Source organism: Aquarana catesbeiana, linkage group LG05 (assembly GCF_042186555.1).
Source record: "Aquarana catesbeiana isolate 2022-GZ linkage group LG05, ASM4218655v1, whole genome shotgun sequence".
In the NCBI taxonomy this organism is placed as follows: Eukaryota; Metazoa; Chordata; class Amphibia; order Anura; family Ranidae; genus Aquarana; species Aquarana catesbeiana.
Window position 1 is genome coordinate 302,086,763 of NC_133328.1, and position 15,562 is coordinate 302,102,324.

The 15,562-nt window shown below is 36.1% G+C and overlaps 1 protein-coding gene across 1 annotated transcript in view; it reads left to right on the plus strand.

Moving 5' to 3' along the window:
* The window catches only part of LOC141144794 (dynein axonemal heavy chain 5-like), a 454,887-nt gene that overhangs the window by 310,510 nt on the left and 128,815 nt on the right, over positions 1–15,562 (plus strand). Inside the window, exons 61-62 of the mRNA XM_073630823.1 lie at positions 912–1,130; positions 1,658–1,834. Coding sequence (XP_073486924.1) covers positions 912–1,130; positions 1,658–1,834 — 396 coding nt within the window. The remainder of the gene's footprint in view (positions 1–911; positions 1,131–1,657; positions 1,835–15,562) is intronic.

The window sequence follows — 15,562 nt, forward strand, 5'->3', positions numbered from 1 at the left end:
AGCAGGGGGGTAAAGCTGAGCCACGCTGTCTGTGTCTGTAGACACAGACAGGGCAACTTGAGAGTGAGCCAGCATGAGTGCCGCCATAGAGAATGGCTTTCTATGGTGTGCACTTGCTGAAGAGGAGGAGCCTAGAGCACCGGTGGGGGACCCTAGAAGAAGAGGATCAGGCTGCTCTGTGCAATGCACAGATCAGGTAAGTATGAATTTTTTTTTTTTTTTATTTAAAAATTAAAGCTTTACTTTACTTTAAGTTAGCAAGCAATTATATAAGATATTAGGTTTAACATTTTCTGTTTTTTGCACTCAGAATGAAAAACTATATTGACCAAAAGTTATTACTGTCACTCAGCTACAAAGACAAACCAAAAATATATATGGTTTCACTGCAGTCACCTGTTTGCATGGCATGGAATTTTCATATTGTATATTTTACAACATTACAAATAAAAGAAGAGATCGTGTGGATTACAATGTAATGCAGTAAAATCAATATTTACGCACACTGTCATGAATGGCATCAGCCCCAAATTATTGTAATTATTATTGCAGGGAGCATTATATCAAAATATTCTAGGGACTATACAATGTCTGCCCCCAAGGTGACTATTTTTGATGCTAATGTAAATGAGTATGATCATTCTCAAAGCTCCTATTTCTGTAGTTTTAGACAGCCCTGTGTATATATAAATGAGCTTATGCGGGTTTTTAGGGATTTGTGATGCATGACCGAAGAGAGACAATAACATGACATGATCCTAAAATATTGGACATTTACTTTTTACATTTAAAAGACTGAAATTAATTGTTTTGTTATGTTAAATGGTTTTGATAATTGATTGCGTCTGTTTAGAGGTCCTAGAAAAAAAAAAAGCAGCATCTTCCAACACCTTGTTCTGTCTCCTTTTTAGGCTAACTTGGCACTACAGGGAGCCAAGCTTGCAGTTGCCCAAGCAGAACTGAACAATGCACAGAGCCAACTTGATGCCAAGCAGAGAGAGCTAGATGATGTGCAGGCCATGTATGATGCTGCTATGAGAGAGAAACAAACGCTACTTGATGATGCAGAAGCCTGCAGGCGGAAGATGAACAATGCTACAGCACTGATTGAAGGACTTGGAGGAGAAAAAGTAAGAGCATACTTATATTGTTAGAGTCCCTGCCTTTGAAAACGTCAATGGCACAGATGAATTGTCATTACATTGCATTTTGATATATTAAATGTACTGTCATTTTTTTCAGGCATGTAGGGTATAAAAATTGTATGTTTTCCTTTTGAAAGCAAAGTGTGTTTTCCTTTCGTCACTCCCTCTGTTAGAAATAGCTGTTCAAATTCAAATTTGGTATCTCTCTGGTGCTAAGATTTAAATGAGAGTTTGTGGCTGCAGGGCATATCATTTGGCTTAATTTGCACTGAGGGCACTTCCCAATAGAATTCCAAGACCCTACAAAAATTGTGGTGTGCACCGAGGGAGATGACTTTTCCAAAAGTCAGTATTTTGATACTAGAAGTATGTTGAACTTTATTAACAATAAAATATACAGTATTGGTGCTAATTTATAACTTTCTAGACCAAATGTTATATTTTTGAATACAAATGATTTGACTTAGATATTTCAGAAGTTTCATATATTAAAAATAGTTGCTTTTCTCTAGATACGATGGACAGAAAGCAGCAAAAATTTTCAGAATCAGATTATTAGGCTGGTTGGGGATGTTCTTTTAGCCACTGGCTTCCTATCCTACAGTGGACCATTTAACCAAGAGTATAGAACTCTACTGCTGCAACTTTGGAAGAAGGAAATGAACCATAATAGGATACCATACAGTGATGTAAGTATTTTAAATACAAATTAATCACTTATTTCTATTAAGTTGTGTTCACCTTTGTTTTCATTTTTAGCACATCTGGACCAACATTGCCAGTTGTCTCTTTATTTGTCTGTGGTTTTATGCTAATAAAAATCTGCTTATTAACTAGGATGGACAATCTAATTGACTGATGACATCAAAGAATAGTTGTCATTGGATTGGCCCAAACATCTTAATCAGACCATCAAAAATGATGTTTACATTTTGGCTGCCCACAAATGATTGACTTTTGTGTCAAAATCTGTAAGGCTAGCTTTATGAAAAATATATATTTTTTTCAATTAAAGTGAACTAATCAGGTCCTACATAGTGGAAACACAATTATCGATGAGCCTAGTGCAAGGAAGGTGGGGGGCGCGTTTGAAAGCTAAATTCAGCAGATATAAAATATTCTGTGTATGCCATGTGGCCAAAATCCAACAGCTTCTTGGGAGCAGATACATTTATTTAGAAATCTGTAAAGAATTTCCAAAGTTGCTAGTTTCTTTTTATTGTACTTTTTTATCTGATTATATGATTTAGATCTGGAAGACTTGAAAGTCATTTAGGGCATTTTTTTTTCCTCTTCTATAGAGAATCTGAAATATCTCCCAATAGAAATTATTATTAAAAAAACTATTTAAAACCCTACATATTATATACATCCTAAGGAATTTTAAGAAATTGCTTAAAAAAAGCTAAAAATCAAGTTATAGGTACCCCCAAAAATGCTGCAAGTTGCACATAAGTAAAGCAAGTTATGTGTATAAAATATATACTTGATTTTATTAAACCCATACTAACCAGTAAGTTTGAAAGATAGAGAAGGTCAGCCTTTTAAAAATAATTTCTGATTGCTTGATTTGATTAGGTACTCTACATTATTACAATTTCCCTCATAATAGAAGTAGTTTATAGACAGACAGAAACAAAAAAAAAATACCAGATAAGTTAAAAAATGTAAATTCACCATTGTTCTTTGGTGATTGTGAAGAAATAGGCTAATGCAGCATTTCAATAACTATAGAGACTATATACAACATGCAGTGAATTACAGTGAACACTAAAAGTTGTGGTGAGTCTGGTCATTTTTTTTTACAACATTGCAGTTGCAAATACATTTGATTGGTAAATGCTTAAAGCACATATGGAAGTTTAAAAAAATGTGTAAGGTTACTACTATATACAGTACAAGCAAATGCCTAGATTCCCTATCCTGCATCTGGGAATTCTTTTTTACATGGTGTCATGGTTTTCTAAAAATCTCCGCACATAGTTCTGTTTCAATGTGGTTGTATCAGGAAAACAGCTGGGCCAGTGACTCATCTTCCATGCCTCCAACTACTATCAGCAATTTTTAGTAACAACACAAACAGTGACACTTGATAGGGACAAATAGAGGTTGTCATAAAACCTCAGTATGACTCATATCATGGACAAAGTCACACTAGGTAACATCACAAACTACTGGATTAATTAGATTTTATCTCTCAAGGCAAGAAGTTTAGTTCTGCACAGTATTTGTAAAACTTATTTGGCATTGTCCAATTAAATTAGTATCTCATGTCTCGAATCACAATGTTTCCAGTGTCTTAGAGAGCTAAGTTATATTAAGAATTTTGGATTTTTTTAAAAAGAAAAACACTTGGGGGTCTATTTATTAATGATTTCACAATAAATTGTTTGAATGTTCACTTAAGTATTGAAATCATGTGAAAAGGGCATGATTGTAAAACTGAAGTGAATATTCACACAATGTAATGCGTGAAGATTCTCAAATCCTTTTTTAAAGTACCTGTTATATTAGCAGATGTTTTGTTGGTAAAAGCTGGATATTGGACTGTGTGAAGTGTACTATTATTATGCTGAACACAGGGCTCTGTGTGGTTAACATTTAATTATATGCTATGAGTAAGATAAAGTCATGCTAGAGTCTGTACCTATTATAAGGATACCAATCTCTACTGTACATGGGTATATATGTGATTCATTGGTATTAACTGAGGCAAACCTGTCTGTCTCATTCCCTGTGCATGATTTCTTGCCTTTTTTTCTAAAAAGATAATTTTGGTGAGGTTCTGTTTTTCATTCTCGCTGAAATGTGTTTGAAAGGGTAAGATGTTGACCATAGAAAGCAACAAAATCTTTTTTTTTTTATTTAACTTTTATTGACAGCAAAATGCTTATCATATCAAAAATATAGTTATCATAACAATCCTCAATCAATTTGTTATCCAAATGCTATAGTTAAACCTATATATTGTATAAGCATAAAAAAATAAATAATAATAATACAAAGACAGAAAAGGGGACATAAGGAGCATTTATTATCCTATGTTTTAACAGTTTACTTAACATGCTATCACTATAATAAATAAACAAATATCCCCATGAAGCTAAGGGCTCTTTCACATGGGTGGTCTGCACCACAGACTCTGCATTGCTCAGTGGGGGATCGATTCGCTGATCCCCGCTGAGCAGGCGGATGACAGGTTCGTCTCCACTCACTGGGCAGAGAGGGACCTGTTAGAGTCCTGCATTCCTCTATGGGGAGATCGGATGATCCACCAGACAGATGGAAAATAGGTTTTCCATCCGTCTGGATTTCACGGATAGCAGCGGGTGTCAGCAGACATGTCACTGCTGACATCCGCCGCTCCATAGAGGTGAATGGAGTATCCGATCAGGTCCACCTGTCAGTTTTTCAGGCAGACCTGATCCGATACTCCATTCACCTCTATGGAGTGGCGGATGTCAGCACTGACATATCCGCTGAAACCCTCTGATATCCGTGAAATCCAGACGGATCTCCCCATAGAGGAATGTGGGACTCTAACAAAGGCCGTGTGAAAGGGACCTTAATGTGAAATAGAAAAATACAAAGTTTAAGGTTCAATAAATTAATTAAAGTGGAATTCCAGTCAAAAATAAAAAATTTGCCCTTGCTTAGGATGTGTAACAACTTAAATGTTTATATTATGCATTATATTATTGCTGATTGTCTAGATTGGAGACAGCAGTCTAAGCTAGACAATCAGCAATCTGCTAAGCTTTACTAACAACGGTGTGTCTGTGCAGCCAAATGTGGCTGCTCACAGGCACATTATGAAGCCATTGTCGGTGTCTGTGTAATAATAATTTCAGCACAGCTCTGAGTAGCCCCCCCTCATCCTACCACCATACCCCATGCCCTCATCGCACCCCTATACCCCATGCCCTCATCCCACCTCCATACTACCCTGCCCCATTCCACAAAAATGGTAAGAGATAGGCCCCATTCCACAAAGATGGGAAGAGATAGCCCGACCGCCACACACCTCACCTGGCCCAAGTGGTTAGCAGGTAAAATCGGCCTCAACTTGATTCGTCCAGACCACAACTCCAACATGTTTCACCCAGCCCTCGGGGGCTTAATCATGGAGAGCCCCGCCCATCCCTGTCACATCCCACCCGGCCATCGGCACCATTAACAGCAATGTGCTACAACTTTTCCTATTCTCCTAGCCTCACCTTTGGCTAGGTATGTCACTTCTGAAAATAATGATCCTAGGAGGCAGTGGACATGCCACCCTACATAACTAAAACCAAGGGATTTTGGGTCACATGACAGCAGGACTTTTTTTTTAAAGAAGGAATAAAAAAACATATTTTTAGCATTTGAACGATAAATATGTAATATTACTGTGGTATCTGTCCTGTCTTAAATTATTACCAAGGAGTCAACATATTAGATTGTAATGTCTGATGGTTGCTCTCTGTTATTTCCCCCCAGTACATTATATCATCTATCTGAGGTGGAGCTGTTCACAACTTCCAATGTGAAGACATATTAGTCATTGCATAATTTAATAAATGGGAAATTAGACTGTTCTGCAAATTGTCTTTATATGAAATAGTATAATCATGGAATAAATAGACCCATATCTCCATGAGAGTTGTCCAACCAGTAATCTTGGTTATTACACTTGCTACTCTTGAAAACATATGTGAATTACAGGAGATGACCACCACATATGTACAATAGTGTCTTCTGCATTATGGCCTTAACAACACTTGATGAGTAAGCCATTTAAATTGATGCCAAACACAAAGGGAATAGATACCATCATGCAGACAGTTTAAAAATTCAGCTCCTCAGATTTTGCACCAAAGATTAAATAGGACATAACCATAAGACTTTAAATTTCAGGGTTTTTTTTTCAGATATCATAGTACCAAGATCTTTTTCCCATTTATCAAAATAATTTTGGAAAGTAGGGGTGTCTAATTTCAAAGAGGCTAGATTTATATACTAGAAAGTACATGATCAGGATGATCAGGATGATCAGGGCCTAATAGAAAAACTTCAATTGGGTTTAAATCTGCCGAATCCATGACAGACTGTGAAAGAGAATGTATAAAGTGTATTACCTAAGTATACCTCCACACAGGAAGAAGCCTGAAATTTTTCTTAGGTTTGTTAAAGAAAGTAGTAATGAGCCATTAAAGAAATGAGACTTAATGGTGAGTGCTGAGTCCATCTTAAAAAGCAACTTTCACAGGAACCTTGGAAAAACATCTTATGCCCAGAAATTGGCATTTGGCATTGGCATTATTTAAAATAAAAAACAACTGAATGATTGGCGTGGGGCAGTAAAAGATGTTTTTTTCTCAAATACTTCAATAAATAAGAATGAAAGTTTGAACAAACTCTTAAATGTGTTTCCCAGCTATTGACTGTTCTTTTTACCTGCTGATTGATAACCATTGTACAAACGCAGAAATTAAAAACATGGGCTTGTTACCTTCATGAATTAATTGGAAGATTGCATTTTTAAAGCATTACTAAACTCTAATTATCTGTGCCCTTGTATAGGCAGGGCATCCCAACAGGCAGAAATGTGATTGTATATTGCTTAAAAGTAAAGTTGTTTCTACCTTTTTTTTTTTTTTACATATTTTTTATTTAGAATCATTTATATCTGTATTTTTGCAAGCAAAGATAAGATTAGAAAAAAATTAACAATCCGCTTTTGCGGAAGACACATTTGCAATTCTGTGCACACGTTACCATTTGTGTTGCTTCATTTTTAATTTTTTTTTTCCACTCGTTTTATTAATTTCATAGTTAAGGGATACAAAAATTGTACAAAGAGTACAAAAGTAAATACAACATGTGTACAAAAATTGAATACAAAGAAGGTTAGGCCCAAAAGTGTAAGGCTGTCACGTATTCCAAAGTCTGAGAAAAGGGAGCATTATATTACATTTCTTTATCTCACTAAGAATCTCTCAGATAAGAACAGTACAACACTGTAATTCGCTGTAAATCTATCAGTCCATAGTTGCCAATGTGAGTCAAAACTCACATTGGCAACATTCTAGTATCCTGCTTAGTAGCAAGCATAGCTTTGTATTTGTAGTGCAGGCAGACAATCTCAACGGCCTCCGAGAGGTTTGGGGCTTTGTCTGATTTCCACCCCTTTGCTATAAGTAATCTAGCAGCCAAGGGCACATGTGTAACTACAGAGTGGAAGAAAGGGGGAAATCTGCCAATACCTAAATTGAGTATCACCAGACTGGGTTCTGGTGATGTAAGGATACCAGTGATATCAGAAATGAAACAGAAGACATTTTCCAGAAGCTGGTGAGATTTTTGCAGGTCCACAATATATGCAGGAGGTGTCCAACATCTCCACATCTCCTCCAACAAAGAGGCAAGGAGGATGGGAGAAACTTGTATGTATGTAGGGGAGTGAGATACCATCTAAGTGCAAATTTTTGGGATAGTTCCTAATGATTCACGCAGTGTGAGGCTTTATATATGGACTTGAAAGCAGATTGCCATTGTTTCAAAGTATATGATGTGCCTAGGTCTGTTTCCCATTTTAAATATGGTGCAGATTTAGTGTAAGTGAGTTTGTTTTGGAATAAGTTATAAAATATGGAGATTCTCTTAGGGATAGAGTGTATGCGGAAGATGGTTGGACTATTAGGGATAGGTGGGAGAGCATTGAGGAACCTCCAAGCCACAGTAGGTAGATAGAATTCATGGCATTGCTGAGATCTCAAGAGGTGGAAGATTTGAAGGTATACATAGTGATCTAGGGGTGAGAGATCAAACTCTGTAGAGAGTTCCTCAAATGTTTTAATTCCCTTGGCTGAGAGGAGATCTGTGATTGAGATAATACCTTTCCGTTGCCAGTGAGTAAGGTTTACGTTTGGAATTAGGTTTTCTAAGATTGTGAGAGGCAGGGATATTATAGTAGTTTGTAAAGTTGGAGAAGGTTGGATGTTCCTCAATGCCCTCCAGGCCATCAGCTTGGATCATGGGTGGAAATTATTGTAAGGGATGTGGTTGCCACATACAGTATCTTACAAAAGTGAGTACACCCCTCACATTTTTGTAAATATTTTATTATATCTTTTCATGTGACAACACTGACAAAATTACACTTTGCTACAATGTAAAGTAGTGAGTGTACAGCTTGTATAACAGTGTAAATTTGCTGTCCCCTCAAAATAACTCAACACATAGCCATTAATGTCTAAACCGCTGGCAACAAAAGTGAGTACTGAGGGGTGTACTCACTTTTGTGAGATATCAAATTAATTATGCCGCGCTTACTCAAAAATAAAAATATAAAATATATTAAGAATACAAATGTAAAGAGACAAAATCTATTGGAGATTCAAATAGGAAAATCCAAACGAATACTAAAATTTGTCTTCCATCAAATTGTGTAACCAAAGATTATAAAAACCAATGTTACATCAAAAGATGAATCGAGGATACCGCACTCAAGAACTAGCAAATAATAGAGCCCTTGAATAGAGGGTAAATAATGCCTGCAAGATGAATAAATCCTTAAACCTGATGAGTGGAAAATAGTTGGTTAAAAATCTTCCTATAACAGATATAAAACTAAATCGCACTGGAGGCAAATCTCACTAGTAAAGTGCATAATAAGTGCATAATTGAAATCTGTGCAAAGAATAATATAAAAAATACAATGACAAGTATGTGAATCGCACTATAAACGCAAGTCACGATAATAAAAGTGCATAATATAAGTGCAAATGTGCAGTCTGTGCAAAGGCAAAGCAAAAATATAAAGTAAATCATAAAAAACATGTGATAAACGTGCAAAAAAAAGCAAGGGTGTAAATTAATATAATAACGAGATATAATAGTAGTAATAAGGTCCACTGTAATCCAGGACAAAATGCTTAATACTACAAAGTGGAACAAAACATCCCAAATAAAGAAAAAAGTCCCATATATGGTGCAATCAGATTGTGACAATCTCAATTCAAATGTGTGACAAACAGTTCATCAAGGGTTTCAAGTGCCACCATTCAGCTAGTCTCCAAAGTGTGAAAAGATGTGGTCCCCCCAGCCTCTCACCTCATGGCAGAACGGAATAAGCCCTGCTGACAGGTGAAATCAATTCAATCCATTCCGCAGCCCCCTCAGTGGCACCTCTACTATGGATCTCCTGCCTTTCCAACAAATCCGTTCACAGGGCGCCCCAGATTCTCAGACAAATAATTAATGGATCATATAAAAGAAGGGAAAGAAGGACTCCATGGTGCAGTATTTCAAAACTAATAGGTTTAATAAAAGTATTGCACTTACAGTTAGATCATAAAAACAAGCATAACACTGCTAATGCTTCCCGATCCCGGCCGTGATCGGAAAGCTGAACGTCACCCGCCTCTCTTTCCTGACGCATTGCGTCACTGTCACGTGACTTTCTCAAAGGGTATAGAGACGGGTGCACGATGGTGACTCATAGAGCAGGGCGGTTTCCATAGTAACACCTGCTCTTCATATGCAAAGCATATAATCACAATAGCAACATTTCATTTAATATGACAACAAATCTGTCATAATAGTATAAATAATGTTAAAATTAATTTGTAAGATTGCATTAGGATTTTACACAATATAATGAATATAATAGCACCATCTAGTGGGCAATCACATAAATAAATCTAAGCAATAAAAACAACCACATAGAATAGCATCTGCTCATGACATAAACCTACCATCTAATGGACAATTATTACTTCTAAGCTGTAAGATACTAAAATAGTGGCTCAAACAGCAGCAGCCATAAGACCATGCAGTATTCTTAAGGAAAAATTACTAACTCAAAATAATTAAAATTAGATAATTAAAACTCATCATAAATGATGAGAAATAGCAAAAACAGGCCCTTACATATAATAATACTACCTAATCCTAGTGTCTAGACAAACTAGGTTTTGGAAGCCATTCTTTATATTTTGGGTATGTTCCCTTAATCTCTTCCAGAGTTCCCTTTTAGTTCGTCCAACATACTGGATCTGACACGGACAGTCCAGAAGATAAACCACCCCTTCTGTTCGGCAGGATATAAAATCTTTTATCTGGTACTCCCTATCCGCAACGGTAGATTTGAAGCTAGATTTTTTTCTTTTTTATTTCATTTGTATGCCTACATGTATAACATGTCTTACAGGGATAAAATCCTTTCTCATCAAAGAAGGAAAACTTTTTTTGAGTAGGGGGATCCAACACATTCTTTGCAACAAGATCCCTCAGAGTCGGTGCTCTCCGATAAGTAAATTTTGTTTTTTCTGGTAGTATTATTCCTAAATGTCGATCAGCTTTCACAATATTCCAATATTTCTTTAAAAATGTCTCTATTTGTTTATGCTGAATGCTGTAATCCATAACAAGAGGTACAGCATTTATAAAATCATTATTTTTATTTGAATCTTCAATCGGTTTCCTTCTGTCCAAGGCCCCTACATCTTTCATTTTTTCCTTGATAAAGCTATATTGGTATCCCTTTTGGACAAATCTTTCGCCAATAAATTCTGCTTGTTTCATAAACACTTCCTGTTTAGTACAATTCCTTCTTAGCCTAATAAATTGGCCTTTAGGTATATTCTCTAACCAAGGGGCATGATGGCAGCTGTCCAATGGGAGGTAGCTATTCCTATCGACCTGTTTGAAATGTGTTTGCGTGATCAATTTACCATCTTCTTTTGAAATTTCCAGATCTAAAAACTGTATCTTCTCATCACTTATCTACCATTTCAATCTGATGTTCTTATTGTTTGAGTTCAAATTAAAACCAAAGTCCATCAAGCTTTCTCTGTCACCAGCCCAGATAACAATGATATCATCAATGAATCTCTTAAATAGGAGGAGTTGCTGCAGCTTTTTGTTATAAAGAGCTTCTTCCTCCCACTCAGCCATGTAGAGATTGGCTACACTGGGTGCGTATTTAGCGCCCATTGCTATTCCGCAAATCTGTTTATAAAAATCTCTTTCATACCAGAAGTAATTGTGGTCCAGGCTATATTTAAGACAATCCATCAAGAACTTCCTCTGCACAGCCTTCAATCCACTGAATTCCTTCAAGGCCCATTTGGTTGCTTGTATTGCCTCTCCATGATTGATTATAGTGTAAAGCGATGCCACATCTGCCGTTGCAAGATACACTGGTCTATCACCAAATGTGATTGTATCAAGTAATTGTATCAGGTGTTTTGTATCTCTTAGATACAACTTTGTTTTTCTTACTAACAGCTGTAAGAACCAGTCTATATACTCCCCTATTCTTGCTCCAACTGAATTTATTCCATTTACTATCGGCCTTCCCGGTGGCTTTTCTTTATTTTTAAAGATCTTAGGGAGAGTGTATATTACTGGAATATGACATCCACACGGCTGCAAATATTTCGCTTCTTTTTTGTTTAATAAACCTTTTGACTTCCCTCTTTCTATTAGGTAAGCTAGATCATCTTTATATCGTACTATTGGATTAACAGGCAATTTCTGATAAGTATTAACATCACTCAATTGTCTGTTTAATTCTTCCTGATAGTCTTTCTTTGATTGAATCACTATCGCTCCCCCTTTGTCAGCTTATCTTACCACAACATCTTTCCTCTCTTCAAGTTTTTTAATACCATTCTTAATATCAACAGGGTCATTTATTTTTGTGATCTTAAGATCTTGAAGATCCTTTAACACCATTCTTTGGAATACTTCAATATGCCCTTCTGTTCCCATTGGGGGATTAAATAAGGATTTATTCTTTAAATCACTAAACTTGATCTCACTTTCCACAATATTGTTTCTTGATATATTTTCTCCTGCTTTATTTAACATATATTTCTTGATATGAAGACTCCTAGCAAATTTAATAATGTCTACATAAGCGTTGAACTTATTCAGGTTCTTTTTTGGTGCGAATTTAAGACCTTTGTCCAATACTTTAATTTTGTCTTTCGTTAGTTCCACTCCACTGATATTTATTATTCCTTCTCCTATTAATCTCTTTTTCTTCTGTTTTTTTGTTCCTGCTCTACATCCGCGCCTTGTTTTGCGTTTCTTCCAGATGGATTTTCTGACCTTCTTCTCGGAGATCTCCTTGATCTCTCTTCCCGATCCATGTCTCTCTGCTGATCCTGATTTCTTTCTTTCCTCCTTCTTTCCTTCCTCAGTGTGCGGTCTGGGCTCCACCTGACTGATCTCCATGGTCCATTCTCCATCTGGTGACACCTGGGAGAATCCCGGCATCTCCTCTCTAAAAAACGTCTCGAAGTTCTTTCACGTCCCACATATTGATGTTTCGGTGTTCTTCCTCTTTCATAGTGGTCTCTGGGGGTTTGTCCTCCCTCATCAATCCTTTTCAAATATTCATAACGGTTATATGTTGGAATATTATACTGATTCTCGTAAGGTACTTGTTCCCATCTTCTATCATAATAATGTGGCCTGATGTCTCTATTGCTATTTTCATATCTAGGATTTTCATAGTTTCTCCAGGGGGGTGTTAGTGGCTCTCTTCTATGAAATGCCTGTTGGAAGGGTCTCAGAGATGTTGTAAAAATTATTATTATGCCAATTGTTATTCCCATTCTATCCTTGTCTCTGATTTGGATTTGTTGTAATTATTAAGATTCCCTCCTGGACCATTGGTAAGTTGATTCTTCACTTTTTCTGTAATCACCATAGTTTTTTCATCTTTTTCTGGGGTTGGTAGAATCTGTTAAAGATTCTTCTAATTTGTTTTGCTATTTAAAAACCAGATCATCCTCATAATCTTTCAAATTCATAATCTTTTAGGCTAAGAAGGAATTGTACTAAACGGGAGTGTTTATGAAATAAGCGGAATTTATTGGCGAAAGATTTGTCCGAAAGAGATACAAATATAGCTTTAACAAGGAAAAAATGAAAGATGTAGGGGCCTTGGACAGAAGGAAACCGATTGAAGATTCAACTAAAAATAATGATTTTATAAATGCTGTACCTCTTGTTATGGATTACAGCATTCAGCATAAACAAATAGAGAACATTTTTAAGAAATATTGGAATATCGTGAAAGCTGATTGACATTCAGGAATAATACTACCAGAAAAAACAAAATTTACTTATCGGAGAGCACCGACTCTGAGGGATCTTGTTGCAAAGAATGTGTTGGATCAATCTACTCAAAAAAAGTTTTCCTTCTTTGATGAGGGGTTGGAGGGGTCTTTCATTGGAGGGGTGATAATAAAGTGTTAAAACTCAGTCAGTCAGAATTTATCTGGATATATGAGCTTCGCACATTGACGCCATTAGGACACAATGTGGAATTTGACCTCAATTGTTTTATTTCTGATTATTGAGTTTAGTTTCTCTTTCTTTTAAATTATTCAGTTTCACTCCATATATATTTTTTGTCCTTTACCTTCTCCTATTTAAAACCATTGAGATGGTTTAACCATTGCCTTCCCTATCATACATTAGTTATTTACTAGATGGCAGGCTTTGTGTTTTGATGATGTTTGTCTTCATGAAATCAATTGTCTGTTCACAGTTCAAATAATTGTTTTTGCTATTTCTCATCATTTATGATGAGTTTTAATTATCTAATTTTAATTATTTTGAGTTAGTAATTTTTCCTTAAGAATACTGCATGGTCTTTTGGCTGCTGCTGTTTGAGCCGCTATTTGTTGTATTAGGGTTATGAATTTTTCCATTAATTAATTTTCTATTTTAGTATTTTACAGCTTAGAGGTAATAATTTAATTGTCCACTAGATGGCAGGTTTATGTCCTGAGCAGATGCTATTCCATGTGGTTGTTTTTAGCTTAGATTTATTTATGTGATTGCCCACTAGATGGTGCTATTATATTCATTATATTGTATAAAATCCTAATGCAATCTTACAAATTAATTTTAACATTATTTATACTATTATGACAGATTTGTTTTTATTATATTAAATTAAATGTTGCTATTGTGATTATATGCTTTGCATATGAAGAGCAGGGGTTACTATGGAAACCGCCCTGCCATATGAGTCACCATCGTGCACCCGTCTCTATACCCTTTGAGAAAGTCACATGACAGTGACGCAACGCGTCAGGAAAGAGAGGCGGGTGACGTTCGGCTTTCCGATCACAGCCGGGATCGGGAAGCATTAGCAGTGTTATGCTCGTTTTTATGATCTAACTGTAAGTGCAATACTTTTATTAAACCTATTAGTTTTGAAATACTGCACCATGGAGTCCTTCTTCCCCTTCTTTTATATGATCCATTAATTATTTGGCTGAGAATCTGGGGCGCCCCATGAACGGATTTGGTGGAAAGGCAGGAGATCCATAGTAGAGGTGCCACTGAGGGGGCTGTGCAGCGGATTGGATTGATTTCACCTGTCAGCAGGGCTTATTCCGTTCTGCCATGAGGTGAGAGGCTGGGTGGACCACATCTTTCCACACTTTGGAGACTAGCTGAATGGTGGCACTTGAAACCCTTGATGAACTGTTTGTCACACATTTGAATTGAGATTGTCACAATCTGATTGCACCATATATGGGATTTTTTTCTTTATTTGGGATGTTTTGTTCCACTTTGTAGTATTAAGCATTTTGTCCTGGATTACAGTGGACCTTATTACTACTATTATATCTCGTCATTAGATTAATGTATACCCTTGCTTATTTTTACACGTTTATTTTACGATTTACTTTATATTTTTGCATTACCTTTGCACATTTGCACTTACATTATGCACTTTTATTATTGCGACTTGCGTTTATAGTGCGATTCACATACTTGTCATTGTACTTTTTTATATTATTCTTTGCACAGATTTCAATTATGCACTTATTATGCACTTTACTAGTGAGATTTGCCTCCAGTGCGATTTAGTTTTATATCTGTTATAGGAAGATTTTTAACCAACTATTTTCCACTCATCAGGTTTAAGGATTTATTCATCTTGCAGGCATTATTTACCCTCTATTCAAGGGCTCTATTATTTGCTAGTTCTTGAGTGCGGTATCCTCAATTCATCTTTTGATGTAACATTGGTTTTTATAATCTTTGGTTACACAATTTGATGGAAGACAAATTTTAGTATTCGTTTGGATTTTCCTATTTGAATCTCCAATAGATTTTGTCTCTTTACATTTGTTTTCTTAATATATTTTATATTTTTATTTTCGAGTAAGAGCCGCATAATTAATTTTATATCTCGTGTTCCTATATTGGTGTGTGAACACCCTTATGTTGGCAGCTACATTGTGAAGTTCTGGATTTTATTTTCTCCCTTTGTGGTTTGCGCATTAGTATCCTCTGTTTTTGTCACTTTTGTGAGATACTGTGTCAGTCAAAAAGGAGCGGAGCTCCCCTTCAGGGCTGAAGGTCTTTTCTATTTGAGACCAAAGAATGTCAGAGGA